General features: G+C 41.9%; 1 protein-coding gene across 2 annotated transcripts in view; it reads right to left on the reverse strand.

The window, feature by feature from the left end:
- Positions 1 to 27,985, reverse strand: part of LOC118940217 (cytochrome P450 3A27-like) — a 47,349-nt gene that overhangs the window by 6,512 nt on the left and 12,852 nt on the right. For both annotated transcript variants that reach the window (XM_036948686.1, XM_036948685.1), the window contains exons 7-12: positions 27,033 to 27,181; positions 26,379 to 26,506; positions 25,770 to 25,848; positions 20,696 to 20,856; positions 20,300 to 20,526; positions 19,940 to 20,102 (exon numbers count right to left, since the gene is read on the reverse strand). In XM_036948686.1, coding sequence (XP_036804581.1) covers positions 19,940 to 20,102; positions 20,300 to 20,526; positions 20,696 to 20,856; positions 25,770 to 25,848; positions 26,379 to 26,506; positions 27,033 to 27,181 — 907 coding nt within the window. The remainder of the gene's footprint in view (positions 1 to 19,939; positions 20,103 to 20,299; positions 20,527 to 20,695; positions 20,857 to 25,769; positions 25,849 to 26,378; positions 26,507 to 27,032; positions 27,182 to 27,985) is intronic.

Below are 27,985 nucleotides of genomic sequence, written 5' to 3' on the forward strand. Positions count from 1 at the left end.
ATAACAGAACAGAACATAACCCTGGTTGTCCATCTCCAACAGGATCTATAGGGAATAACAGAACAGAACATAACCCTGGTTGTCCATCTCCAACAGGTTCTATAGGGAATAACAGAACAGAACATAACCCTGGTTGTCCATCTCCAACAGGATCTATAGGGAATAACAGAACAGAACATTATCTGGTTGTCCATCTCCAACAGGATCTATAGGGAATAACAGAACAGAACAAAACCCTGGTTGTCCATCTCCAACAGGTTCTATAGAGAATAACAGAACAGAACATAACCCTGGTTGTCCATCTCCAACAGGATCTATAGGGAATAACAGAACAGAACATAACCCTGGTTGTCCATCTCCAACAGGATCTATAGGGAATAACAGAACAGAACATAACCCTGGTTGTCCATCTCCAACAGGATCTATAGGGAATAACAGAACAGAACATAACCCTGGATGTCCTTCTCCAACAGGTTCTATAGCGAATAACAGAACAGAACATAACCCTGGATGTCCATCTCCAACAGGTTCTATAGGGAATAACAGAACAGAACATAACCCTGGTTGTCCATCTCCAACAGGTTCTATAGGGAATAACAGAACAGAACATAACCCTGGTTGTCCATCTCCAACAGGTTCTATAGAGAATAACAGAACAGAACATAACCCTGGTTGTCCATCTCCAACAGGTTCTATAGAGAATAACAGAACAGAACATAACCCTGGATGTCCATCTCCAACAGGTTCTATAGAGAATAACAGAACAGAACATAACCCTGGTTGTACATCTCCAACAGGATCTATAGGGAATAACAGAACAGAACATAACCCTGGTCGTCCATCTCCAACAGGATCTATAGAGAATAACAGAACAGAACATAACCCTGGTCGTCCATCTCCAACAGGTTCTATAGAGAATAACAGAACAGAACATAACCCTGGTTGTCCATCTCCAACAGGTTCTATAGGGAATAACAGAACAGAACATAACCCTGGTTGTCCATCTCCAACAGGATCTATAGGGAATAACAGAACAGAACATAACCCTGGTTGTCCATCTCCAACAGGTTCTATAGGGAATAACAGAACAGAACATAACCCTGGTCGTCCATCTCCAACAGGATCTATAGGGAATAACAGAACAGAACATAACCCTGGTTGTCCATCTCCAACAGGTTCTATAGGGAATAACAGAACAGAACATAACCCTGGTTGTCCATCTCCAACAGGTTCTATAGGGAATAACAGAACAGAACATAACCCTGGTTGTCCATCTCCAACAGGATCTATAGGGAATAACAGAACAGAACATAACCCTGGTTGTCCATCTCCAACAGGATCTATAGGGAATAACAGAACAGAACAAAACCCTGGTTGTCCATCTCCAACAGGTTCTATAGAGAATAACAGAACAGAACATAACCCTGGTTGTCCATCTCCAACAGGATCTATAGGGAATAACAGAACAGAACATAACCCTGGTTGTCCATCTCCAACAGGATCTATAGGGAATAACAGAACAGAACATAACCCTGGTTGTCCATCTCCAACAGGATCTATAGGGAATAACAGAACAGAACATAACCCTGGTTGTCCATCTCCAACAGGTTCTATAGAGAATAACAGAACAGAACATAACCCTGGTTGTCCATCTCCAACAGGTTCTATAGGGAATAACAGAACAGAACATAACCCTGGTTGTCCATCTCCAACAGGATCTATAGGGAATAACAGAACAGAACATAACCCTGGTTGTCCATCTCCAACAGGTTCTATAGGGAATAACAGAACAGAACATAACCCTGGTTGTCCATCTCCAACAGGTTCTATAGGGAATAACAGAACAGAACATAACCCTGGTTGTCCATCTCCAACAGGATCTATAGGGAATAACAGAACAGAACATAACCCTGGTTGTCCATCTCCAACAGGATCTATAGGGAATAACAGAACAGAACATAACCCTGGTTGTCCATCTCCAACAGGTTCTATAGAGAATAACAGAACAGAACATAACCCTGGTTGTCCATCTCCAACAGGATCTATAGGGAATAACAGAACAGAACATAACCCTGGTTGTCCATCTCCAACAGGATCTATAGGGAATAACAGAACAGAACATAACCCTGGTTGTCCATCTCCAACAGGATCTATAGGGAATAACAGAACAGAACATAACCCTGGTTGTCCATCTCCAACAGGTTCTATAGAGAATAACAGAACAGAACATAACCCTGGTTGTCCATCTCCAACAGGTTCTATAGAGAATAACAGAACAGAACATAACCCTGGTCGTCCATCTCCAACAGGTTCTATAGAGAATAACAGAACAGAACATAACCCTGGTTGTCCATCTCCAACAGGTTCTATAGGGAATAACAGAACAGAACATAACCCTGGTTGTCCATCTCCAACAGGATCTATAGGGAATAACAGAACAGAACATAACCCTGGTTGTCCATCTCCAACAGGATCTGTAGAGAATAACAGAACAGAACATAACCCTGGTCGTCCATCTCCAACAGGTTCTATAGAGAATAACAGAACAGAACATAACCCTGGATGTCCATCTCCAACAGGTTCTATAGGGAATAACAGAACAAAACATAACCCTGGTTGTCCATCTCCAACAGGATCTATAGGGAATAACAGAACAGAACATAACCCTGGTTGTCCATCTCCAACAGGTTCTATAGAGAATAACAGAACAGAACATAACCCTGGTTGTCCATCTCCAACAGGATCTATAGGGAATAACAGAACAGAACATAACCCTGGTTGTCCATCTCCAACAGGATCTATAGGGAATAACAGAACAGAACATAACCCTGGTCGTCCATCTCCAACAGGACCTATAGAGAATAACAGAACAGAACATAACCCTGGTCGTCCATCTCCAATGGGTTCTATAGAGAATAACAGAACAGAACATAACCCTGGTTGTCCATCTCCAACAGGTTCTATAGGGAATAACAGAACAGAACATAACCCTGGTTGTCCATCTCCAACAGGTTCTATAGAGAATAACAGAACAAAACATAACCCTGGATGTCCATCTCCAACAGGATCTATAGGGAATAACAGAACAGAACATAACCCTGGTTGTCCATCTCCAACAGGATCTATAGGGAATAACAGAACAGAACATAACCCTGGTTGTCCATCTCCAACAGGATCTATAGGGAATAACAGAACAGAACATAACCCTGGTTGTCCATCTCCAACAGGATCTATAGGGAATAACAGAACAGAACATAACCCTGGTTGTCCATCTCCAACAGGTTCTATAGAGAATAACAGAACAGAACATAACCCTGGTTGTCCATCTCCAACAGGTTCTATAGGGAATAACAGAACAGAACATAACCCTGGTTGTCCATCTCCAACAGGATCTATAGGGAATAACAGAACAGAACATAACCCTGGTTGTCCATCTCCAACAGGTTCTATAGGGAACAACAGAACAGAACATAACCCTGGTCGTCCATCTCCAACAGGATCTATAGGGAATAACAGAACAGAACATAACCCTGGTTGTCCATCTCCAACAGGTTCTATAGGGAATAACAGAACAGAACATAACCCTGGTTGTCCATCTCCAACAGGTTCTATAGGGAATAACAGAACAGAACATAACCCTGGTTGTCCATCTCCAACAGGATCTATAGGGAATAACAGAACAGAACATAACCCAGGTTGTCCATCTCCAACAGGTTCTATAGGGAATAACAGAACAGAACATAACCCTGGATGTCCATCTCCAACAGGTTCTATAGGGAATAACAGAACAGAACATAACCCTGGTCGTCCATCTCCAACAGGATCTATAGGGAATAACAGAACAGAACATAACCCTGGTCGTCCATCTCAAACAGGATCTATAGGGAATAACAGAACAGAACATAACCCTGGTCGTCCATCTCCAACAGGACCTATAGAGAATAACAGAACAGAACATAACCCTGGTCGTCCATCTCCAATGGGTTCTATAGAGAATAACAGAACAGAACATAACCCTGGTTGTCCATCTCCAACAGGTTCTATAGGGAATAACAGAACAGAACATAACCCTGGTTGTCCATCTCCAACAGGTTCTATAGAGAATAACAGAACAAAACATAACCCTGGATGTCCATCTCCAACAGGATCTATAGGGAATAACAGAACAGAACATAACCCAGGTTGTCCATCTCCAACAGGTTCTATAGGGAATAACAGAACAGAACATAACCCTGGTTGTCCATCTCCAACAGGTTCTATAGCGAATAACAGAACAAAACATAACCTTGGTTGTCCATCTCCAACAGGATCTATATGGAATAACAGAACAAAACATAACCTTGGTTGTCCATCTCCAACAGGATCTATAGGGAATAACAGAACAGAACATAACCCTGGATGTCCATCTCCAACAGGTTCTATAGCGAATAACAGAACAGAACATAACCCTGGTTGTCCATCTCCAACAGGTTCTATAGGGAATAACAGAACAGAACATAACCCTGGTTGTCCATCTCCAACAGGTTCTATAGGGAATAACAGAACAGAACATAACCCTGGTTGTCCATCTCCAACAGGTTCTATAGAGAATAACAGAACAGAACATAACCCTGGTTGTCCATCTCCAACAGGTTCTATAGAGAATAACAGAACAGAACATAACCCTGGATGTCCATCTCCAACAGGTTCTATAGAGAATAACAGAACAGAACATAACCCTGGTTGTACATCTCCAACAGGATCTATAGGGAATAACAGAACAGAACATAACCCTGGTCGTCCATCTCCAACAGGATCTATAGAGAATAACAGAACAGAACATAACCCTGGTCGTCCATCTCCAACAGGTTCTATAGAGAATAACAGAACAGAACATAACCCTGGTTGTCCATCTCCAACAGGTTCTATAGGGAATAACAGAACAGAACATAACCCTGGTTGTCCATCTCCAACAGGATCTATAGGGAATAACAGAACAGAACATAACCCTGGTTGTCCATCTCCAACAGGTTCTATAGGGAATAACAGAACAGAACATAACCCTGGTCGTCCATCTCCAACAGGATCTATAGGGAATAACAGAACAGAACATAACCCTGGTTGTCCATCTCCAACAGGATCTATAGGGAATAACAGAACAGAACATAACCCTGGTTGTCCATCTCCAACAGGTTCTATAGGGAATAACAGAACAGAACATAACCCTGGTTGTCCATCTCCAACAGGATCTATAGGGAATAACAGAACAGAACATTATCTGGTTGTCCATCTCCAACAGGATCTATAGGGAATAACAGAACAGAACAAAACCCTGGTTGTCCATCTCCAACAGGTTCTATAGAGAATAACAGAACAGAACATAACCCTGGTTGTCCATCTCCAACAGGATCTATAGGGAATAACAGAACAGAACATAACCCTGGTTGTCCATCTCCAACAGGATCTATAGGGAATAACAGAACAGAACATAACCCTGGTTGTCCATCTCCAACAGGATCTATAGGGAATAACAGAACAGAACATAACCCTGGATGTCCATCTCCAACAGGTTCTATAGCGAATAACAGAACAGAACATAACCCTGGATGTCCATCTCCAACAGGTTCTATAGGGAATAACAGAACAGAACATAACCCTGGTTGTCCATCTCCAACAGGTTCTATAGGGAATAACAGAACAGAACATAACCCTGGTTGTCCATCTCCAACAGGTTCTATAGAGAATAACAGAACAGAACATAACCCTGGTTGTCCATCTCCAACAGGTTCTATAGAGAATAACAGAACAGAACATAACCCTGGATGTCCATCTCCAACAGGTTCTATAGAGAATAACAGAACAGAACATAACCCTGGTTGTACATCTCCAACAGGATCTATAGGGAATAACAGAACAGAACATAACCCTGGTCGTCCATCTCCAACAGGATCTATAGAGAATAACAGAACAGAACATAACCCTGGTCGTCCATCTCCAACAGGTTCTATAGAGAATAACAGAACAGAACATAACCCTGGTTGTCCATCTCCAACAGGTTCTATAGGGAATAACAGAACAGAACATAACCCTGGTTGTCCATCTCCAACAGGATCTATAGGGAATAACAGAACAGAACATAACCCTGGTTGTCCATCTCCAACAGGTTCTATAGGGAATAACAGAACAGAACATAACCCTGGTCGTCCATCTCCAACAGGATCTATAGGGAATAACAGAACAGAACATAACCCTGGTTGTCCATCTCCAACAGGTTCTATAGGGAATAACAGAACAGAACATAACCCTGGTTGTCCATCTCCAACAGGTTCTATAGGGAATAACAGAACAGAACATAACCCTGGTTGTCCATCTCCAACAGGATCTATAGGGAATAACAGAACAGAACATAACCCTGGTTGTCCATCTCCAACAGGATCTATAGGGAATAACAGAACAGAACAAAACCCTGGTTGTCCATCTCCAACAGGTTCTATAGAGAATAACAGAACAGAACATAACCCTGGTTGTCCATCTCCAACAGGATCTATAGGAAATAACAGAACAGAACATAACCCTGGTTGTCCATCTCCAACAGGATCTATAGGGAATAACAGAACAGAACATAACCCTGGTTGTCCATCTCCAACAGGATCTATAGGGAATAACAGAACAGAACATAACCCTGGTTGTCCATCTCCAACAGGTTCTATAGAGAATAACAGAACAGAACATAACCCTGGTTGTCCATCTCCAACAGGTTCTATAGGGAATAACAGAACAGAACATAACCCTGGTTGTCCATCTCCAACAGGATCTATAGGGAATAACAGAACAGAACATAACCCTGGTTGTCCATCTCCAACAGGTTCTATAGGGAATAACAGAACAGAACATAACCCTGGTTGTCCATCTCCAACAGGTTCTATAGGGAATAACAGAACAGAACATAACCCTGGTTGTCCATCTCCAACAGGATCTATAGGGAATAACAGAACAGAACATAACCCTGGTTGTCCATCTCCAACAGGATCTATAGGGAATAACAGAACAGAACATAACCCTGGTTGTCCATCTCCAACAGGTTCTATAGAGAATAACAGAACAGAACATAACCCTGGTTGTCCATCTCCAACAGGATCTATAGGGAATAACAGAACAGAACATAACCCTGGTTGTCCATCTCCAACAGGATCTATAGGGAATAACAGAACAGAACATAACCCTGGTTGTCCATCTCCAACAGGATCTATAGGGAATAACAGAACAGAACATAACCCTGGTTGTCCATCTCCAACAGGTTCTATAGAGAATAACAGAACAGAACATAACCCTGGTTGTCCATCTCCAACATGTTCTATAGAGAATAACAGAACAGAACATAACCCTGGTCGTCCATCTCCAACAGGTTCTATAGAGAATAACAGAACAGAACATAACCCTGGTTGTCCATCTCCAACAGGTTCTATAGGGAATAACAGAACAGAACATAACCCTGGTTGTCCATCTCCAACAGGATCTATAGGGAATAACAGAACAGAACATAACCCTGGTTGTCCATCTCCAACAGGATCTGTAGAGAATAACAGAACAGAACATAACCCTGGTCGTCCATCTCCAACAGGTTCTATAGAGAATAACAGAACAGAACATAACCCTGGATGTCCATCTCCAACAGGTTCTATAGGGAATAACAGAACAAAACATAACCCTGGTTGTCCATCTCCAACAGGATCTATAGGGAATAACAGAACAGAACATAACCCTGGTTGTCCATCTCCAACAGGTTCTATAGAGAATAACAGAACAGAACATAACCCTGGTTGTCCATCTCCAACAGGATCTATAGGGAATAACAGAACAGAACATAACCCTGGTTGTCCATCTCCAACAGGATCTATAGGGAATAACAGAACAGAACATAACCCTGGTTGTCCATCTCCAACAGGATCTGTAGAGAATAACAGAACAGAACATAACCCTGGTCGTCCATCTCCAACAGGTTCTATAGAGAATAACAGAACAGAACATAACCCTGGATGTCCATCTCCAACAGGTTCTATAGGGAATAACAGAACAAAACATAACCCTGGTTGTCCATCTCCAACAGGATCTATAGGGAATAACAGAACAGAACATAACCCTGGTTGTCCATCTCCAACAGGTTCTATAGAGAATAACAGAACAGAACATAACCCTGGTTGTCCATCTCCAACAGGATCTATAGGGAATAACAGAACAGAACATAACCCTGGTCGTCCATCTCCAACAGGATCTATAGAGAATAACAGAACAGAACATAACCCTGGTCATCCATCTCCAACAGGTTCTATAGAGAATAACAGAACAGAACATAACCCTGGTTGTCCATCTCCAACAGGTTCTATAGGGAATAACAGAACAGAACATAACCCTGGTTGTCCATCTCCAACAGGATCTATAGGGAATAACAGAACAGAACATAACCCTGGTTGTCCATCTCCAACAGGTTCTATAGGGAATAACAGAACAGAACATAACCCTGGTCGTCCATCTCCAACAGGATCTATAGGGAATAACAGAACAGAACATAACCCTGGTTGTCCATCTCCAACAGGATCTATAGGGAATAACAGAACAGAACATAACCCTGGTTGTCCATCTCCAACAGGTTCTATAGGGAATAACAGAACAGAACATAACCCTGGTTGTCCATCTCCAACAGGATCTATAGGGAATAACAGAACAGAACATTATCTGGTTGTCCATCTCCAACAGGATCTATAGGGAATAACAGAACAGAACAAAACCCTGGTTGTCCATCTCCAACAGGTTCTATAGAGAATAACAGAACAGAACATAACCCTGGTTGTCCATCTCCAACAGGATCTATAGGGAATAACAGAACAGAACATAACCCTGGTTGTCCATCTCCAACAGGATCTATAGGGAATAACAGAACAGAACATAACCCTGGTTGTCCATCTCCAACAGGATCTATAGGGAATAACAGAACAGAACATAACCCTGGATGTCCATCTCCAACAGGTTCTATAGCGAATAACAGAACAGAACATAACCCTGGATGTCCATCTCCAACAGGTTCTATAGGGAATAACAGAACAGAACATAACCCTGGTTGTCCATCTCCAACAGGTTCTATAGGGAATAACAGAACAGAACATAACCCTGGTTGTCCATCTCCAACAGGTTCTATAGAGAATAACAGAACAGAACATAACCCTGGTTGTCCATCTCCAACAGGTTCTATAGAGAATAACAGAACAGAACATAACCCTGGATGTCCATCTCCAACAGGTTCTATAGAGAATAACAGAACAGAACATAACCCTGGTTGTACATCTCCAACAGGATCTATAGGGAATAACAGAACAGAACATAACCCTGGTCGTCCATCTCCAACAGGATCTATAGAGAATAACAGAACAGAACATAACCCTGGTCGTCCATCTCCAACAGGTTCTATAGAGAATAACAGAACAGAACATAACCCTGGTTGTCCATCTCCAACAGGTTCTATAGGGAATAACAGAACAGAACATAACCCTGGTTGTCCATCTCCAACAGGATCTATAGGGAATAACAGAACAGAACATAACCCTGGTTGTCCATCTCCAACAGGTTCTATAGGGAATAACAGAACAGAACATAACCCTGGTCGTCCATCTCCAACAGGATCTATAGGGAATAACAGAACAGAACATAACCCTGGTTGTCCATCTCCAACAGGTTCTATAGGGAATAACAGAACAGAACATAACCCTGGTTGTCCATCTCCAACAGGTTCTATAGGGAATAACAGAACAGAACATAACCCTGGTTGTCCATCTCCAACAGGATCTATAGGGAATAACAGAACAGAACATAACCCTGGTTGTCCATCTCCAACAGGATCTATAGGGAATAACAGAACAGAACAAAACCCTGGTTGTCCATCTCCAACAGGTTCTATAGAGAATAACAGAACAGAACATAACCCTGGTTGTCCATCTCCAACAGGATCTATAGGGAATAACAGAACAGAACATAACCCTGGTTGTCCATCTCCAACAGGATCTATAGGGAATAACAGAACAGAACATAACCCTGGTTGTCCATCTCCAACAGGATCTATAGGGAATAACAGAACAGAACATAACCCTGGTTGTCCATCTCCAACAGGTTCTATAGAGAATAACAGAACAGAACATAACCCTGGTTGTCCATCTCCAACAGGTTCTATAGGGAATAACAGAACAGAACATAACCCTGGTTGTCCATCTCCAACAGGATCTATAGGGAATAACAGAACAGAACATAACCCTGGTTGTCCATCTCCAACAGGTTCTATAGGGAATAACAGAACAGAACATAACCCTGGTTGTCCATCTCCAACAGGTTCTATAGGGAATAACAGAACAGAACATAACCCTGGTTGTCCATCTCCAACAGGATCTATAGGGAATAACAGAACAGAACATAACCCTGGTTGTCCATCTCCAACAGGATCTATAGGGAATAACAGAACAGAACATAACCCTGGTTGTCCATCTCCAACAGGTTCTATAGAGAATAACAGAACAGAACATAACCCTGGTTGTCCATCTCCAACAGGATCTATAGGGAATAACAGAACAGAACATAACCCTGGTTGTCCATCTCCAACAGGATCTATAGGGAATAACAGAACAGAACATAACCCTGGTTGTCCATCTCCAACAGGATCTATAGGGAATAACAGAACAGAACATAACCCTGGTTGTCCATCTCCAACAGGTTCTATAGAGAATAACAGAACAGAACATAACCCTGGTTGTCCATCTCCAACAGGTTCTATAGAGAATAACAGAACAGAACATAACCCTGGTCGTCCATCTCCAACAGGTTCTATAGAGAATAACAGAACAGAACATAACCCTGGTTGTCCATCTCCAACAGGTTCTATAGGGAATAACAGAACAGAACATAACCCTGGTTGTCCATCTCCAACAGGATCTATAGGGAATAACAGAACAGAACATAACCCTGGTTGTCCATCTCCAACAGGATCTGTAGAGAATAACAGAACAGAACATAACCCTGGTCGTCCATCTCCAACAGGTTCTATAGAGAATAACAGAACAGAACATAACCCTGGATGTCCATCTCCAACAGGTTCTATAGGGAATAACAGAACAAAACATAACCCTGGTTGTCCATCTCCAACAGGATCTATAGGGAATAACAGAACAGAACATAACCCTGGTTGTCCATCTCCAACAGGTTCTATAGGGAATAACAGAACAGAACATAACCCTGGTTGTCCATCTCCAACAGGATCTATAGGGAATAACAGAACAGAACATAACCCTGGTTGTCCATCTCCAACAGGTTCTATAGGGAATAACAGAACAGAACATAACCCTGGTCGTCCATCTCCAACAGGATCTATAGGGAATAACAGAACAGAACATAACCCTGGTTGTCCATCTCCAACAGGTTCTATAGGGAATAACAGAACAGAACATAACCCTGGTTGTCCATCTCCAACAGGTTCTATAGGGAATAACAGAACAGAACATAACCCTGGTTGTCCATCTCCAACAGGATCTATAGGGAATAACAGAACAGAACATAACCCTGGTTGTCCATCTCCAACAGGATCTATAGGGAATAACAGAACAGAACAAAACCCTGGTTGTCCATCTCCAACAGGTTCTATAGAGAATAACAGAACAGAACATAACCCTGGTTGTCCATCTCCAACAGGATCTATAGGGAATAACAGAACAGAACATAACCCTGGTTGTCCATCTCCAACAGGATCTATAGGGAATAACAGAACAGAACATAACCCTGGTTGTCCATCTCCAACAGGATCTATAGGGAATAACAGAACAGAACATAACCCTGGTTGTCCATCTCCAACAGGTTCTATAGAGAATAACAGAACAGAACATAACCCTGGTTGTCCATCTCCAACAGGTTCTATAGGGAATAACAGAACAGAACATAACCCTGGTTGTCCATCTCCAACAGGATCTATAGGGAATAACAGAACAGAACATAACCCTGGTTGTCCATCTCCAACAGGTTCTATAGGGAATAACAGAACAGAACATAACCCTGGTTGTCCATCTCCAACAGGTTCTATAGGGAATAACAGAACAGAACATAACCCTGGTTGTCCATCTCCAACAGGATCTATAGGGAATAACAGAACAGAACATAACCCTGGTTGTCCATCTCCAACAGGATCTATAGGGAATAACAGAACAGAACATAACCCTGGTTGTCCATCTCCAACAGGTTCTATAGAGAATAACAGAACAGAACATAACCCTGGTTGTCCATCTCCAACAGGATCTATAGGGAATAACAGAACAGAACATAACCCTGGTTGTCCATCTCCAACAGGATCTATAGGGAATAACAGAACAGAACATAACCCTGGTTGTCCATCTCCAACAGGATCTATAGGGAATAACAGAACAGAACATAACCCTGGTTGTCCATCTCCAACAGGTTCTATAGAGAATAACAGAACAGAACATAACCCTGGTTGTCCATCTCCAACAGGTTCTATAGAGAATAACAGAACAGAACATAACCCTGGTCGTCCATCTCCAACAGGTTCTATAGAGAATAACAGAACAGAACATAACCCTGGTTGTCCATCTCCAACAGGTTCTATAGGGAATAACAGAACAGAACATAACCCTGGTTGTCCATCTCCAACAGGATCTATAGGGAATTTCAGAACAGAACATAACCCTGGTTGTCCATCTCCAACAGGATCTGTAGAGAATAACAGAACAGAACATAACCCTGGTCGTCCATCTCCAACAGGTTCTATAGAGAATAACAGAACAGAACATAACCCTGGATGTCCATCTCCAACAGGTTCTATAGGGAATAACAGAACAAAACATAACCCTGGTTGTCCATCTCCAACAGGATCTATAGGGAATAACAGAACAGAACATAACCCTGGTTGTCCATCTCCAACAGGTTCTATAGAGAATAACAGAACAGAACATAACCCTGGTTGTCCATCTCCAACAGGATCTATAGGGAATAACAGAACAGAACATAACCCTGGTTGTCCATCTCCAACAGGATCTATAGGGAATAACAGAACAGAACATAACCCTGGTTGTCCATCTCCAACAGGATCTGTAGAGAATAACAGAACAGAACATAACCCTGGTCGTCCATCTCCAACAGGTTCTATAGAGAATAACAGAACAGAACATAACCCTGGATGTCCATCTCCAACAGGTTCTATAGGGAATAACAGAACAAAACATAACCCTGGTTGTCCATCTCCAACAGGATCTATAGGGAATAACAGAACAGAACATAACCCTGGTTGTCCATCTCCAACAGGTTCTATAGAGAATAACAGAACAGAACATAACCCTGGTTGTCCATCTCCAACAGGATCTATAGGGAATAACAGAACAGAACATAACCCTGGTTGTCCATCTCCAACAGGATCTATAGGGAATAACAGAACAGAACATAACCCTGGTTGTCCATCTCCAACAGGTTCTATAGGGAATAACAGAACAGAACATAACCCTGGATGTCCATCTCCAACAGGATCTATAGGGAATAACAGAACAGAACATAACCCTGGTTGTCCATCTACAACAGGATCTATAGAGAATAACAGAACAGAACATAACCCTGGTTGTCCATCTCCAACAGGTTCTATAGGGAATAACAGAACAGAACATAACCCTGGATGTCCATCTCCAACAGGATCTATAGGGAATAACAGAACAGAACATAACCCTGGTCGTCCATCTCCAACAGGATCTATAGAGAATAACAGAACAGAACCCTGGATGTCCATCTCCAACAGGATCTATAGAGAATAACAGAACAGAACATAACCCTGGATGTCCATCTCCAACAGGATCTATAGAGAATAACAGAACAGAACATAACCCTGGTTGTCCATCTCCAACAGGATCTATAGGGAATAACAGAACAGAACATAACCCTGGTCGTCCATCTCCAACAGGATCTATAGGGAATAACAGAACAGAACATAACCCTGGTTGTCCATCTCCAACAGGTTCTATAGGGAATAACAGAACAGAACATAACCCTGGATGTCCATCTCCAACAGGATCTATAGAGAATAACAGAACAGAACATAACCCTGGTTGTACATCTCCAACAGGTTCTATAGGGAATAACAGAACAGAACATAACCCTGGTTGTCCATCTCCAACAGGTTCTATAGGGAATAACAGAACAGAACATAACCCTGGTTGTCCATCTCCAACAGGTTCTATAGGGAATAACAGAACAGAACATAACCCTGGTTGTCCATCTCCAACAGGTTCCAGCATTTCACTGTGAGGTCTACTACACCTGTTGTATTCAGCATTTCACTGTGAGGTCTACTACACCTGTTGTATTCAGCATTTCACTGTGAGGTCTACTACACCTGTTGTATTCAGCATTTCACTGTGAGGTCTACTACACCTGTTGTATTCATCATTTCACTGTAAGGTCTACTACACCTGTTGTAGTCAGCATTTCACTGTAAGGTCTACTACACCTGTTGTATTCAGAATTTCACTGTGAGGTCTACTACACCTGTTGTATTCAGCATTTCACTGTGAGGTCTACTACACCTGTTGTATTCAGCATTTCACTGTGAGGTCTACTACACCTGTTGTATTCATAATTTCACTGTAAGGTCTACTACACCTGTTGTAGTCAGCATTTCACTGTAAGGTCTACTACACCTGTTGTATTCAGCATTTCACTGTGAGGTCTACTACACCTGTTGTAGTCAGCATTTCACTGTGAGGTCTACTACACCTGTTGTATTCAGCATTTCACTGTGAGGTCTACTACACCTGTTGTATTCAGCATTTCACTGTGAGGTCTACTACACCTGTTGTATTCAGCATTTCACTGTGAGGTCTACTACACCTGTTGTATTCAGCATTTCACTGTAAGGTCTACTACACCTGTTGTATTCAGCATTTCACTGTGAGGTCTACTACACCTGTTGTATTCAGCATTTCACTGTGAGGTCTACTACACCTGTTGTATTCAGCATTTCACTGTGAGGTCTACTACACCTGTTGTATTCAGCATTTCACTGTGAGGTCTACTACACCTGTTGTATTCAGCATTTCACTGTGAGGTCTACTACACCTGTTGTATTCATCATTTCACTTTGAGGTCTACTACACCTGTTGTATTCAGCATTTCACTGTGAGGTCTACTACACCTGTCGTATTCAGCATTTCACTGTGAGGTCTACTACACCTGTTGTATTCAGCATTTCACTGTAAGGTCTACTATACCTGTTGTATTCAGCATTTCACTGTAAGGTCTACTACACCTGTTGTAGTCAGCATTTCACTGTGAGGTCTACTACACCTGTTGTAGTTAGCATTTCACTGTGAGGTCTACTACACCTGTTGTATTCAGCATTTCACTGTAATGTTTACACCTGTAGTATTCGGCATTTCACTGTAAGGTCTACTACACCTGTTGTATTCAGCATTTCACTGTGAGGTCTACTACACCTGTTGTATTCAGCATTTCACTGTAAGGTCTACTACACCTGTTGTATTCAGAATTTCACTGTATGGTTCTACTACACCTGTTGTATTCAGCATTTCACTGTAAGGTCTACTACACCTGTTGTATTCAGCATTTCACTGTAATGTCTACTACACCTGTTGTATTCAGCATTTCACAGTAAGGTCTACTACACCTGTTGTATTCAGCATTTCACTGTAAGGTCTACTACACCTGTTGTATTCAGAATTTCACTGTATGGTTCTACTACACCTGTTGTAATCAGAATTTCACTGTATGGTTCTACTACACCTGTTGTATTCAGCATTTCACTGTAAGGTCTACTACACCTGTTGTATTCAGCATTTCACTGTAAGGTCTACTACACCTGTTGTATTCAGCATTTCACTATAAGGTCTACTACACCTGTTGTATTCAGCATTTCACTGTGAGGTCTACTACACCTGTTGTATTCAGCATTTTACTGTGAGGTCTACTACACCTGTTGTATTCAGCATTTCATTGTAAGGTCTACTACACCTGTTGTATTCAGCATTTCACTGTGAGGTCTACTACACCTGTTGTATTCGGTGCCCGTGACAAATAAACTTTGATTTGATTTTATATTGTCCCTGTTCAAATAAACATAATAAATGAAATAACACTGGATGTCTCCAACTATCAGACGCTTTGTGAACACGGGCCCTGGACTCAACTTGCATTATGGGTAATGTCCATTGTAAGGGTGTTTTTTTCCAGGACTAGATTTAATTTTGTGGTCCTTTGTAGCTCAGTTGGTATTTTTAAATGTAACCTACATTTAAGAACAAATTCTCATTTACAATTACGGTCAAACCCGGACAACGCTGGGCCAATTGTGCACCGCCCTACGGGACTGACAATCTCGGTCAATTGTGAAACAACCTTGGATTCAACCCAGGGTGTCTGTAGTGACGCTGAAATTCAGTGCCTTAGACCGCTGCGCCACTCGGGAGCATGGAGCTTGTAATGCCAGTGTAGTGGGTTTGATTCCAGGGACCACCCATATGTGAAATGATCTCCAACTAGCTGGTTGTAAACTGATGCCACAAATAATGTATAAATAATATCAGCAATACATTTAGGGTTATTATTATTCAGTGTGTGTGTGTGTGTGTGTGTGTGTGTGTGTGTGTGTGTGTGTGTGTGTGTGTGTGTGTGTGTGTGTGTGTGTGTGTGTGTGTGTGTGTGTGTGTGTGTGTGTGTGTGTGTTGAATTGGGGTGATCTTTGGACTTTCTGTCAGGTCAGGTACAATTTCAAAACTCCTGTTGCATAACCCTCACCAGCCTCCATGTTAAAACAGGTGGTGACCATGTTAAAACAGGAGGTGACCATGTTAAAATAGGTGGTGACCATGTTAAAACAGGTCCATGTTAAAACAGGTGGTGACCATGTTAAAACAGGAGGTGACCATGTTAAAACAGGTGGTGACCATGTTAAAACAGGTCCATGTTAAAACAGGTGGTGACCATGTTAAAACAGGTGGTGACCATGTTAAAACAGGTCCATGTTAAAACAGGTTGTGACCATGTTGAAACAGGTGGTGACGATGTTAAAACAGGTGCTGACGATGTTAAAACAGGTGGTGACCATGTGAAAACAGGTGGTGACCATGTTAAAAGAGGTGGTGACCATGCTAAAACAGGTGGTGACCATGTGAAAAAAAGGCCCATGTTAAAACAGGTGCTGACCATATTAAAACAGGTGGTGACCATGTTAAAACAGGTCCATGTTAAACAGGTGGTGACCATGTTAAAACAGGTGGTGACCATGTTAAAACAGGTCCATGTTAAAACAGGTGGTGACCATGTTACAATAGGTCCATGCTAAAACAGGTGTGACCATGTTAAAACAGGTGGTGACCATGTGAAAAAAAGGCCCATGTTTAAACAGGTGGTGACCATGTTAAAACAGGTGGTGACGAAGTTAAAACAGGTCCATGTTAAAACAGGTGGTGACCATGTTAAAACAGATCCATGTTAAAACAGGTGGTGACCATGTAAAAACAGGTGGTGACCATGTTAAAACAGGTGGCGACCATGTTAAACTGGTGGTGACCATGTTAAAACAGGTGGTGACCAAGTTAAAACAGGTCAATGTTAAAACAGGTGGTGACCATGTTAAAACAGGTGGTGACCATGTTAAAACAGGTGGTGACCATGTTAAAACAGGTCCATGTTAAAACAGGTGGTGACCATGTTTAAACAGGAGGTGACCATGTTAAAACAGGTCCATGTTAAAACAGGTGGTGACCATGTTACAATAGGTCCATGCTAAAACAGGTGTGACCATGTTAAAACAGGTGGTGACCATGTGAAAAAAAGGCCCATGTTTAAACAGGTGGTGACCATGTTAAAACAGGTGGTGACCATGTTAAAACAGGTCCATGTTAAAACAGGTGGTGACGAAGTTAAAACAGGTCCATGTTAAAACAGGTGGTGACCATGTTAAAACAGATCCATGTTAAAACAGGTGGTGACCATGTAAAAACAGGTGGTGACCATGTTAAAACAGGTGGCGACCATGTTAAACAGGTGGTGACCATGTTAAAACAGGTGGTGACCAAGTTAAAACAGGTCAATGTTAAAACAGGTGGTGACCATGTTAAAACAGGTGGTGACCATGTTAAAACAGGTGGTGACCATGTTAAAACAGGTGGTGACCATGTTAAAACAGGTCCATGTTAAAACAGGTGGTGACCATGTTTAAACAGGAGGTGACCATGTTAAAACAGGTCCATGTTAAAACAGGTCGATGTTAAAACAGGTGGTGACCATGTTAAACAGGTGGTGACCATGTTAAAACAGGTGGTGACCATGTTAAACAGGTGGTGACCATGTTAAAACAGGTGTTGACCATGTTAAAACAGGTCCATGTTAAAACAGGTGGTGACCATGTTAAAACAGGTGGTGACCATGTTAAAACAGGTGTTGACCATTTTAAAACAGGTGGTGACCATGTTAAAACAGGTAGATCTAAAAACAGTTGGTGACCATGTTAAAACAGGTGGTGACCAAGTTAAAACAGGTGGTGACCATGTTAAAACAGGTCCATGTTAAAACAGGTGGTGACTATGTTAAATCAGGTGGTGACCAAGTTAAATCAGGTGGTGACCATGTTAAAACAGGTGGTGACCATGTTAAAACAGGTCCATGTTAAAACAGGTGGTGACCATGTTAAAACAGGTGGTGACCATGTTAAAACAGGTGGTGACCATGTTAAAACAGGTCCATGTTAAAACAGGTGGTGACCATGTTTAAACAGGAGGTGACCATGTTAAAACAGGTCCATGTTAAAACAGGTCGATGATAAAACAGGTGGTGACCATGTTAAACAGGTGGTGACCATGTTAAAACAGGTGGTGACCATGTTAAACAGGTGGTGACCATGTTAAACAGGTGGTGACCATGTTAAAACAGGTGGTGACCATGTTAAAACAGGTCCATGTTAAAACAGGTGGTGACTATGTTAAATCAGGTGGTGACCATGTTAAATCAGGTGGTGACCATGTTAAAACAGGTGGTGACCATGTTAAAACAGGTCCATGTTAAAACAGGTGGTGACCATGTTAAAACAGGTGGAGACCATGTTTAAACAGGAGGTGACCATGTTAAAACAGGTCCATGTTAAAACAGGTGGATGTTAAAACAGGTGGTGACCATGTTAAAACAGGTGGTGACCATGTTAAACAGGTGGTGACCATGTTAAACAGGTGGTGACCATGTTAAAACAGGTGGTGACCATGTTAAAACAGGTGGTGACCATGTAAAAACAGGTGGTGACCATGTTAAAACAGGTGGTGACCATGTTAAAACAGGTGGTGACCATGTTAAAACAGGTGTTGACCATTTTAAAACAGGTCCATGTTAAAACAGGTGGTGACCATCTTAAAACAGGTGGTGACCATGTTAAACAGGTGGTGACCATGTTAAAACAGGTGGTGACCATGCTAAATCAGGTGTTGACCATTTTAAAACAGATCCATGTTAAAACAGGTGGTGACCATGTTAAAACAGGTGGTGACCATGTTAAAACAGGTCCATGTTAAAACATATGGTGACCATGTTAAAACAGGTGGTGACCATGTTAAAACAGGTCCATGTTAAACAGGTTGTGACCATGTTAAAACAGCTTGTGACAGTGTTAAAACAGGTGGTGACCATTTTAAATCAGGTGGTGACCATGTTAAAACAGGTCCATGTTAAACAGGCGGTGACCATGTTAAAACAGCTTGTGACAGTGTTAAAACAGGTGGTGACCATTTTAAATCAGGTGGTGACCATGTTAAAACAGGTGGTGACCATGTTAAAACAGGTGCTGACCATGTTAAAACAGGTGCTGACCATGCTGAAACAGATACTGATGTTTGTTGATGTCATATTCTGTCTGCTCAGGTGAGCGTCTCACCTCGGTCTCGTCGCAGACGGAGAAAGTGAAACTCTGGAGGATCTCGACCATGGCCAGTTTGATCATGATCAGGGCGAAGCGCATCCCGATACAGTTCCTGGGCCCCGCCCCAAACGGCATGTACGTGTACGGATCAATAGGCTCCTTGTTCTCCTTACTGAACCTGGACAGGGGGAGGGCAGACACATTACACATGGCATTGTAGTTCATTTGTGGTTGTGCTGTGCTGTTACGTTGTAGCAAAATGTATTAATGATCTTGTGTTTGTATTGTGGTTGTGTTATGGTTATGTTATGGTTGTGTTATGGTTGTATTAAGGTTGTGTTGTGGTTGGATTGTGGTTACGGTGCGGTCCAGTACCTCTCTGGTTTGAACTCCTCAGGGTCAGACCAGATCTCTGGGTCACGGTGGAGGGTCCACGTGGGAACCAGGACAACGCAGTCTTTTGGGATGATGATGCCGTTGATCTCCACCGTCTTCTTGGCGACCCTCTCCAGTCGCGGGGCGATGGGGTACAGTCTCAGAGACTCGTTCAACACACAGTCCAAATAGTCCATCTGCATCAGAGCTTCGTACTGGATTGGAGCCTGCACCGTGGTTACATACAAATCAGTACCTCACCACATCTGGCACCGGGGTAACACACAAATCACAATATCTATCTCCTCCTGCAGTTTGGTCATGGTGTGGGGGTTACCTTGTTGTGGAACACAGTATCTATCTCCTCCTGCAGTTTAGTCATGCTGTAGGGGTTACCTTGTTGGGGAACACAGTATCTATCTCCTCCTGCAGTTTGGTCATGACATGGGGATTGGTTGCCAGGTTATAGGCCAGGAAACTCATAGTACTGCTGCTGGTCTCATAGCCTGCGAAGATGAAGATCATGGCCTGAGACAAGATCTCATGATCAGTCAGTCCTGTGGCGGGAGAGAGGGAGAGAAAGGAGAGAAGAGGAGATGTGTCAAAGTGTACGCATCTTGTCGAAGGAAGACAAGTGCAGGAGAGCAGAGATGAGTGAACAGGCACACTTTAATCAGAAAGTGGATAATATACATGTAGAGTAATGAGGGGATGTCAACCAGGGAAAACAAGACAAAACAAATAGAAAATGAAAGGTGGAGCGGCGATGGCTAGAAGACCAGTGACGTTGAACGCCAAATAAACAATTGTTTACATACATATTATTTAACTTATAATTCACTGTATAACAATTCCAGTGGGTCAGAAGTTTACATACACTAAGTTGACTGTGCCTTTAAACAGCTTAGAAAATGACAGAAAATTATGTCATGGCTTTAGAAGCATATGATAGGCTAACTGACATCATTTGAGTCAATTGGAGGTGTACCCGTGGATGTATTTCAAGGCCTACCTTCAAACCCAGTGCCTCTTTGCTTGACCATGGGAAAATCAAAAGAAATCCGCCAAGACCTCAGAAAAAATTGTAGACCTCCACAAGTCTCGTTCATCCTTGGGAGCAATTTCCAAACGCCTGAAGGTACCATGTTCATCTGTACAAACAATAGTACGCAAGAATAAACACCATGGGACCACACAGCCATCATACCACTCAGGAAGGCGATGCGTTCTGTCTCCTAGAGATGAACGTACTTTGTTGTGAAAAGTGCAAATCAATTCAAGAACAACAACAAAGGACCTTGTGAAGATGCTGGAAGATGCTGGAAGATGCTGGAGGAAACAGGTACAAAAGTATCTTTATCTGAGTTTTCGTCTGAAGAAGAGGAAGAGGAATCATCGGATCAAAGGTGATCATGCTTTTTATTTTAACTGAACACTAATAACAAAGAGAATATCCGAAACTGAAACAGTCCTGTAAGGTGCAAAACACTAAACAGAAAACAACTACCCACAAAACACCATGTGGGAAAAAGCTACCTAAGTATGGTTCCCAATCAGAGACAACGATAGACAGTCCCTGATTGAGAACCATACCTGGCCAAAACAAAGAAATACAAAAACATAGAAAAAATAATATAGAATGCCCACCCAATCACACCCTGACCAAACCAAAATAGAGACATAACAAGCTCTAAGGTCAGGTCGTGACAAAATCCATAGTAAAACAAAAGAGAGTCCTATATCGACATATCCTGAAAGGCCGCTCAGCAAGGAAGAAGCCTCGGCTCCAAAACCGTAAAAGAAAAGCCAGACTATGGTTTGCAACTGGGGACAAAGGTCATACTTTTTGGAGAAATATCCTCTGGTCTGATGAAACAAAAATATAACTATTTGGCCATAAAGACCATCGTTATGTTTGGAGGATAAATGGGGAGGCTTGCAAGCCGAAGAACACCATCCCACCATGAAGCACGGCGGTAGCAGCATCATGTTGTGGGAGTGCTTTGCTGCATGAGGGACTGGTGCACTTCACAAAATAGATGGCATCATGAGGATGGAAAATGATGTGGCTATATTGAAGCAACATCTCAAGGCATCAGTCAGGAAGTTAAAGCTTGGTCGCAAATGGATCTTACAAATGGATAATGACCCCAAGCATACTTCCAAAGTTGTGGCAAAATGGCTTAAGGACAACAAAGTCAAGCTATTGGAGTGGCAATCACAAAGCCCCAACTTGGCTCAAGTTAAACAATTTAAAGGCAATGCTACCAAATACTAATTTAGTGTATGTAAACTTCTAACCCACTGGGAATGTGATGAAAGAAACAAAAACTGAAATAAATCCTTATCTCTACTATTATTCTGACATTTCACATTCTTAAAATAAAGTGGTGATCCGAACTGACCTAAGTCAGGAAATTTTTACTTGGATTAAATGTCAGGAATTGTTAAAAACTGAGTTTAAATGTATTTGGCTAACTTACGACTTCAACTGTAGGTGTTGGTCAAATTATTTTACAGGTATGTGTTTGTAACAGGTTTGTGTTTGTGACAGTAGTTTACAGGTGTGTGTTTGTAACAGGTTTGTGTTTGTGACAGTAGTTTACAGGTGTGTGTTTGTAACAGTAGTTTACAGGTGTGTGTTTGTAACAGTAGTTTACAGGTGTGTGTTTGTAACAGGTGTGTGTTTGTAACAGTAGTTTACAGGTGTGTGTTTGTAACAGTAGTTTACAGGTGTGTGCTTGTAACATGTGTATGTTTGTAACAGGTGTGTGTTTGTAACAGTAGTTTACAGGTGTGTGTTTGTAACAGTAGTTTACAGGTGTGTGTTTGTAACAGTAGTTTATAGGTGTGTGTTTGTAACAGTAGTTTCCAGGTGTGTGTTTGTAACAGTAGTTTATAGGTGTATGTTTGTAACAGTAGTTTACAGGTGTGTGTTTGTAACAATAGTTTCCAGGTGTGTGTTTGTAACAATAGTTTACAGGTGCAATCACAACCAATACAAGTTTACAGGTGTGTGTTTGTAACAGTAGTTTACATGTGTGTGTTTGTAACAGTAGTTAACAGGTGTGTGTTTGTAACATTAGTTTACAGGTGTGTGTTTGTAACAGTAGTTTATAGGTGTGTGTTTGTAACAGGTGTGTGTTTGTAACAGTAGTTTACATGTGTGTGTTTGTAACAGTAGTTAACAGGTGTGTGTTTGTAACAGTAGATTACAGGTGTGTGTTTGTAACAGTAGATTACAGGTGTGTGTTTGTAACAGTAGTTTACAGGTGTGTGTTCGTAACAGTAGTTAACAGGTGTGTGTTTGTAACAGTAGATTACAGGTGTGTGTTTCTAACAGTAGTTTACATGTGTGTGTTTGTAACAGTAGTTAACAGGTGTGTGTTTGTAACATTAGTTTACAGGTGTGTGTTTGTAACAGTAGTTTATAGGTGTGTGTTTGTAACAGGTGTGTGTTTGTAACAGTAGTTTACATGTGTGTGTTTGTAACAGTAGTTAACAGGTGTGTGTTTGTAACAGTAGATTACAGGTGTGTGTTTGTAACAGTAGATTACAGGTGTGTGTTTGTAACAGTAGTTTACAGGTGTGTGTTCGTAACAGTAGTTAACAGGTGTGTGTTTGTAACAGTAGATTACAGGTGTGTGTTTGTAACAGTAGTTTACAGGTGTGTGTTTGTAACAGTAGATTACAGGTGTGTGTTTGTAACAGTAGATAACAGGTGTGTGTTTGTAACAGTAGTTAACAGGTGTGTGTTTGTAACAGTAGTTAACAGGTGTGTGTTTGTAACAGTAGTTTACAGGTGTGTGTTTGTAACACGAGTGTTTGTAACAGTAGATTACAGGTGTGTGTTTGTAACAGTAGTTTACAGGTGTGTATATTTAACATTAGTTTACAGGTGTGTGTTTGTAACAGTAGTTTACAGGTGTGTGTTTGTAACAGGTGTGTGTTTGTAACAGTAGTTTCCAGGTATATGTTTGTAAAAGTAGTTTACAGGTGCAATCACAACCAATACAAGTTTACAGGTGGGTGTTTGTAACAGTAGTTAACAGGTGTGTGTTTGTAACAGTAGTTTACAGGTGTGTGTGTGTAACAGTAGTTTACATTTGTGAGTTTGTAACAGTAGTTTAAAGAAGTGTGTTTGTTAAAGGTGTGTGTTTGTAACAGTAGTTTACAGGTGTGTGTTTGTAACAGTAGTTTCCAGGTGTGTTTTTGAAACAGTAATTTACAGGTGTGTGTTTGTAACAGTAGTTTATAGGTGTGAGTTTGTAACAGGTGTGTGTTTGTAACAGTAGTTTCCAGGTGTGTGTTTGTAACAGGTGTGTGTTTGTAACAGTAGATTACAGGTGTGTGTTTGTAACAGTAGTTTACAGGTGTGTGTTTGTAAAAGTAGTTTACAGGTTTGTGTTTGTAACAGTAGTTTACAGGTGTGTGTTTGTAACAGTAGTTTACAGGTGTGTGTTTGTAACAGGTGTGTGTTTGTAACAGTAGATTACAGGTGTGTGTTTGTAACAGTAGTTAACAGGTGTGTGTTTCAAACAGTAATTTACAGGTGTGTGTTTGTAACAGATGTGTGTTTGTAACAGTAGTTTCCAGGTGTATGTTTGTAACAGTAGTTTCCAGGTGTGTCTTTCAAACAGTAGTTTGCAGTTGTGTGTTTGTAACAGTAGTTTCCAGGTGTGTGTTTGTAACAGGTGTGTGTTTGTAACAGGTATGTGTTTGTAACAGTAGATTACAGGTGTGTGTTTGTAACAGTAGTTTACAGGTGTGTGTTTGTAACAGTAGTTTACAGGTGTGTGTTTGTAACAGTAGTTTACAGGTGTGTGTTTGTAACAGGTGTGTTTGTAACAGTAGATTACAGGTGTGTGTTTGTAACAGTTGTGTGTTTGTAACAGTAGTTTACAGGTGTGTGTTTGTAACAGTAGATTACAGGTGTGTGTTTGTAACAGTAGTTTACAGGTGTGTGTTTGTAACAGGTGTGTTTGTAAGAGTAGATTACAGGTGTGTGTTTGTAACAATAGTTTACAGGTGTGTGTTTGGTAACAGTAGTTTACAGTTGTGTGTTTGTAACAGTGGTTTACAGGTGTGTGTTTGTAACAGTAATTTACAGGTGTGGGTTTGTAACAGTAGTTTAGAGGTGTGTGTTTGTAATAGTAATTTACAGGTGTGTGTTTGTAACAGTAGTTTACAGGTGTGTGTTTGTAACAGTAATTTACAGGTGTGTGTTTGTAACAGTAGTTTCTAGGTGTGTGTTTGTAGCAGTAGTTTACAGGTGTGTGTTTGTAACAGTAGTTTACAGGTGTGTATTTGTAACAGTCGTTTACAGGTGTGTGTTTGTAACAGGTGTGTATTTGTAACAGTCGTTTACAGGTGTGTGTTTGTAACAGTAGTTTACAGGTGTGTATTTGTAACAGTCGTTTACAGGTGTGTGTTGGTAACAATAGTTTCCAGGTGTTTGTTCGGCAGGTACCTTTAGTCTGTTCCTCTCCTGTCTTTGTGTCGCTGCCTTTCTGAGAGTCGATCATCAACTGTAAGAAATCCACCCGATTCTGGAAGCAGAAAGACATGAGGTCAAATCCATCCAATCACAACCAACACAAACAGATTCCACTGTATCTGGACCAATCACAACCAACACAAACAGATTCTAATGGATCTGGTCCAATCACAACCAAGACAATCAGATTCTAATGGATCTCGTCCAATCACAACCAACACAAACAGATTCTAATGGATCTGGTCCAATCACAACCAACACAAACAGATTCCACTGGATCTGGTCCAATCACAACCAAGACAATCAGATTCTAATGGATCTGGTCCAATCACAACCAAGACAATCAGATTCTAATGGATCTCGTCCAATCACAACCAAGACAAATAGATTCAACTGGATCTCGTCCAATCACAACCAACACAAACATATTCTAATATGACTGTAGATTTTTGGGTCCCAATAATAGTTACATTTCATAGTTACATAGTTATATAATAAGTAAATACAGAATATTACAGTACAAATATAAATGTACAGATGAAAATATCAACATAATCAAATATAAATATAAAACATGTTTACAGTTGAGTTCCCAGTGTCACGTCCAGATTTGATCTTAGCCAGCGAGGCGTAAAAGAAGTCCAACACCGCAGTCGGGACGATAGTATACTTCATCTTCTCCAAGATAGGACCAGTGAAGGGAAACAACACTGGAGAAGGAGAGGAGGGGAGGACGGGAGAGGAGAAGAGGAGAGTAAGGGAGGACCGGAGAGGAGAAGAGTAGAGGAAAGGAGGATGGGTGAGGAGAATGTGAGGGGAGAGGACAGGAGGAGAGGAGTGGAGGAAGGAAGAGGAGGAGAGGAGAGGACAGGAGAGAAGAGGAGAAGAGGAGAGGAAGGGAGGATGTGAGAGGAGAAGAGGAGAGAGGTGGAAGGGAGAGGAGAGGAGAGAAGAGGAGAGGAGAGGAGAGGAGAGAAGAGGAGAGGAGAGGAGAGGAGAGGAGAAAGGGAAAGAAGGATTAGAGTAGGGGAGGAGAGGAGAAGAGGAGGGGAGGACAGGAGACGAGGAGAGGAGAGGAGAGGAGAGGAGAGGAGAGGACAGTACAGGACAGGAGAAGTAGAGAGGAGAGGAGAGGTGGAGAGGAAAGTGTTATAGAAAGGTGAACAACTTCATACGATTTAAAAGTACAACTTTGCACCTGTGTGTCTGTGTGTGTATGTACGTGTACAGTCTCACAGATTAGAAGGAACAGTGGGTTGAACAGGTCAAATTTGAGAATCTTCTTGACGTTGGAGACGAAGGGGTCTGAAGGGTTGTTCAGAGAGTCAATGTCCACACTGAAGGCTGTGCTGGTGACCACGTCCATACTGTAGGGCCCAAAGAACCTGCAACACAACCACAATTACACACCACACAGCTACTGACCACACAACTACTGACCACACAACTACTGACCATACAACTACTGACCACCAACTAGTGACTACACAACTACTGACCACAATTACACAACTACTGACCATACAACTAGTGACTACACAACTACTGACCACAACTAGTCACCACACAGCTACTGACCACACAACTACTGACCACACAACTACTGACCACAACTACACAACTACTGACCACACAACTACTGACCACACAACCACTGACCACACAACTAATGACCACACAACTACTGACCACACAACCACTGACCACACAACTAATGACCACACAACTACTGACCACACAACCACTGACCACACAACTACTGATCATCCAACTACTGACCACAACTAGTGACCACAACTATTGACCACAACTATTGACCACACCTACTGACCACAACTAGTGACCACAACTGCTGACCACAACTTCTGATCACAGCTACTGACCACACAACTACTGACCAAAACTACACAACTACTGACTTCAACTGCAGACCATAACTACTGACCACACAACTACCGACCACAGCAAACTCAATGATGGTGTTGGTGTCGTGCTTGGCCATGCAGTCGTGGGTGATCAGGGAGTACAGGAGGGGACTGAACATGCACCCCTGAGTGTCCCCCGTGTTGAGGATCAGCGTGGCAGACCTGGGGGCGGCCCGTCAGGTGGGAAAGGACAGTGTGGAGTGCAATAGAGATTGCATCATCTGTGGATCTGTTCGGGCGGTATACTAGTCATTTAGGTAGGTT

The sequence above is a fragment of the Oncorhynchus mykiss genome, chromosome 17, assembly GCF_013265735.2.
Source record: "Oncorhynchus mykiss isolate Arlee chromosome 17, USDA_OmykA_1.1, whole genome shotgun sequence".
In the NCBI taxonomy this organism is placed as follows: domain Eukaryota; kingdom Metazoa; phylum Chordata; class Actinopteri; order Salmoniformes; family Salmonidae; genus Oncorhynchus; species Oncorhynchus mykiss.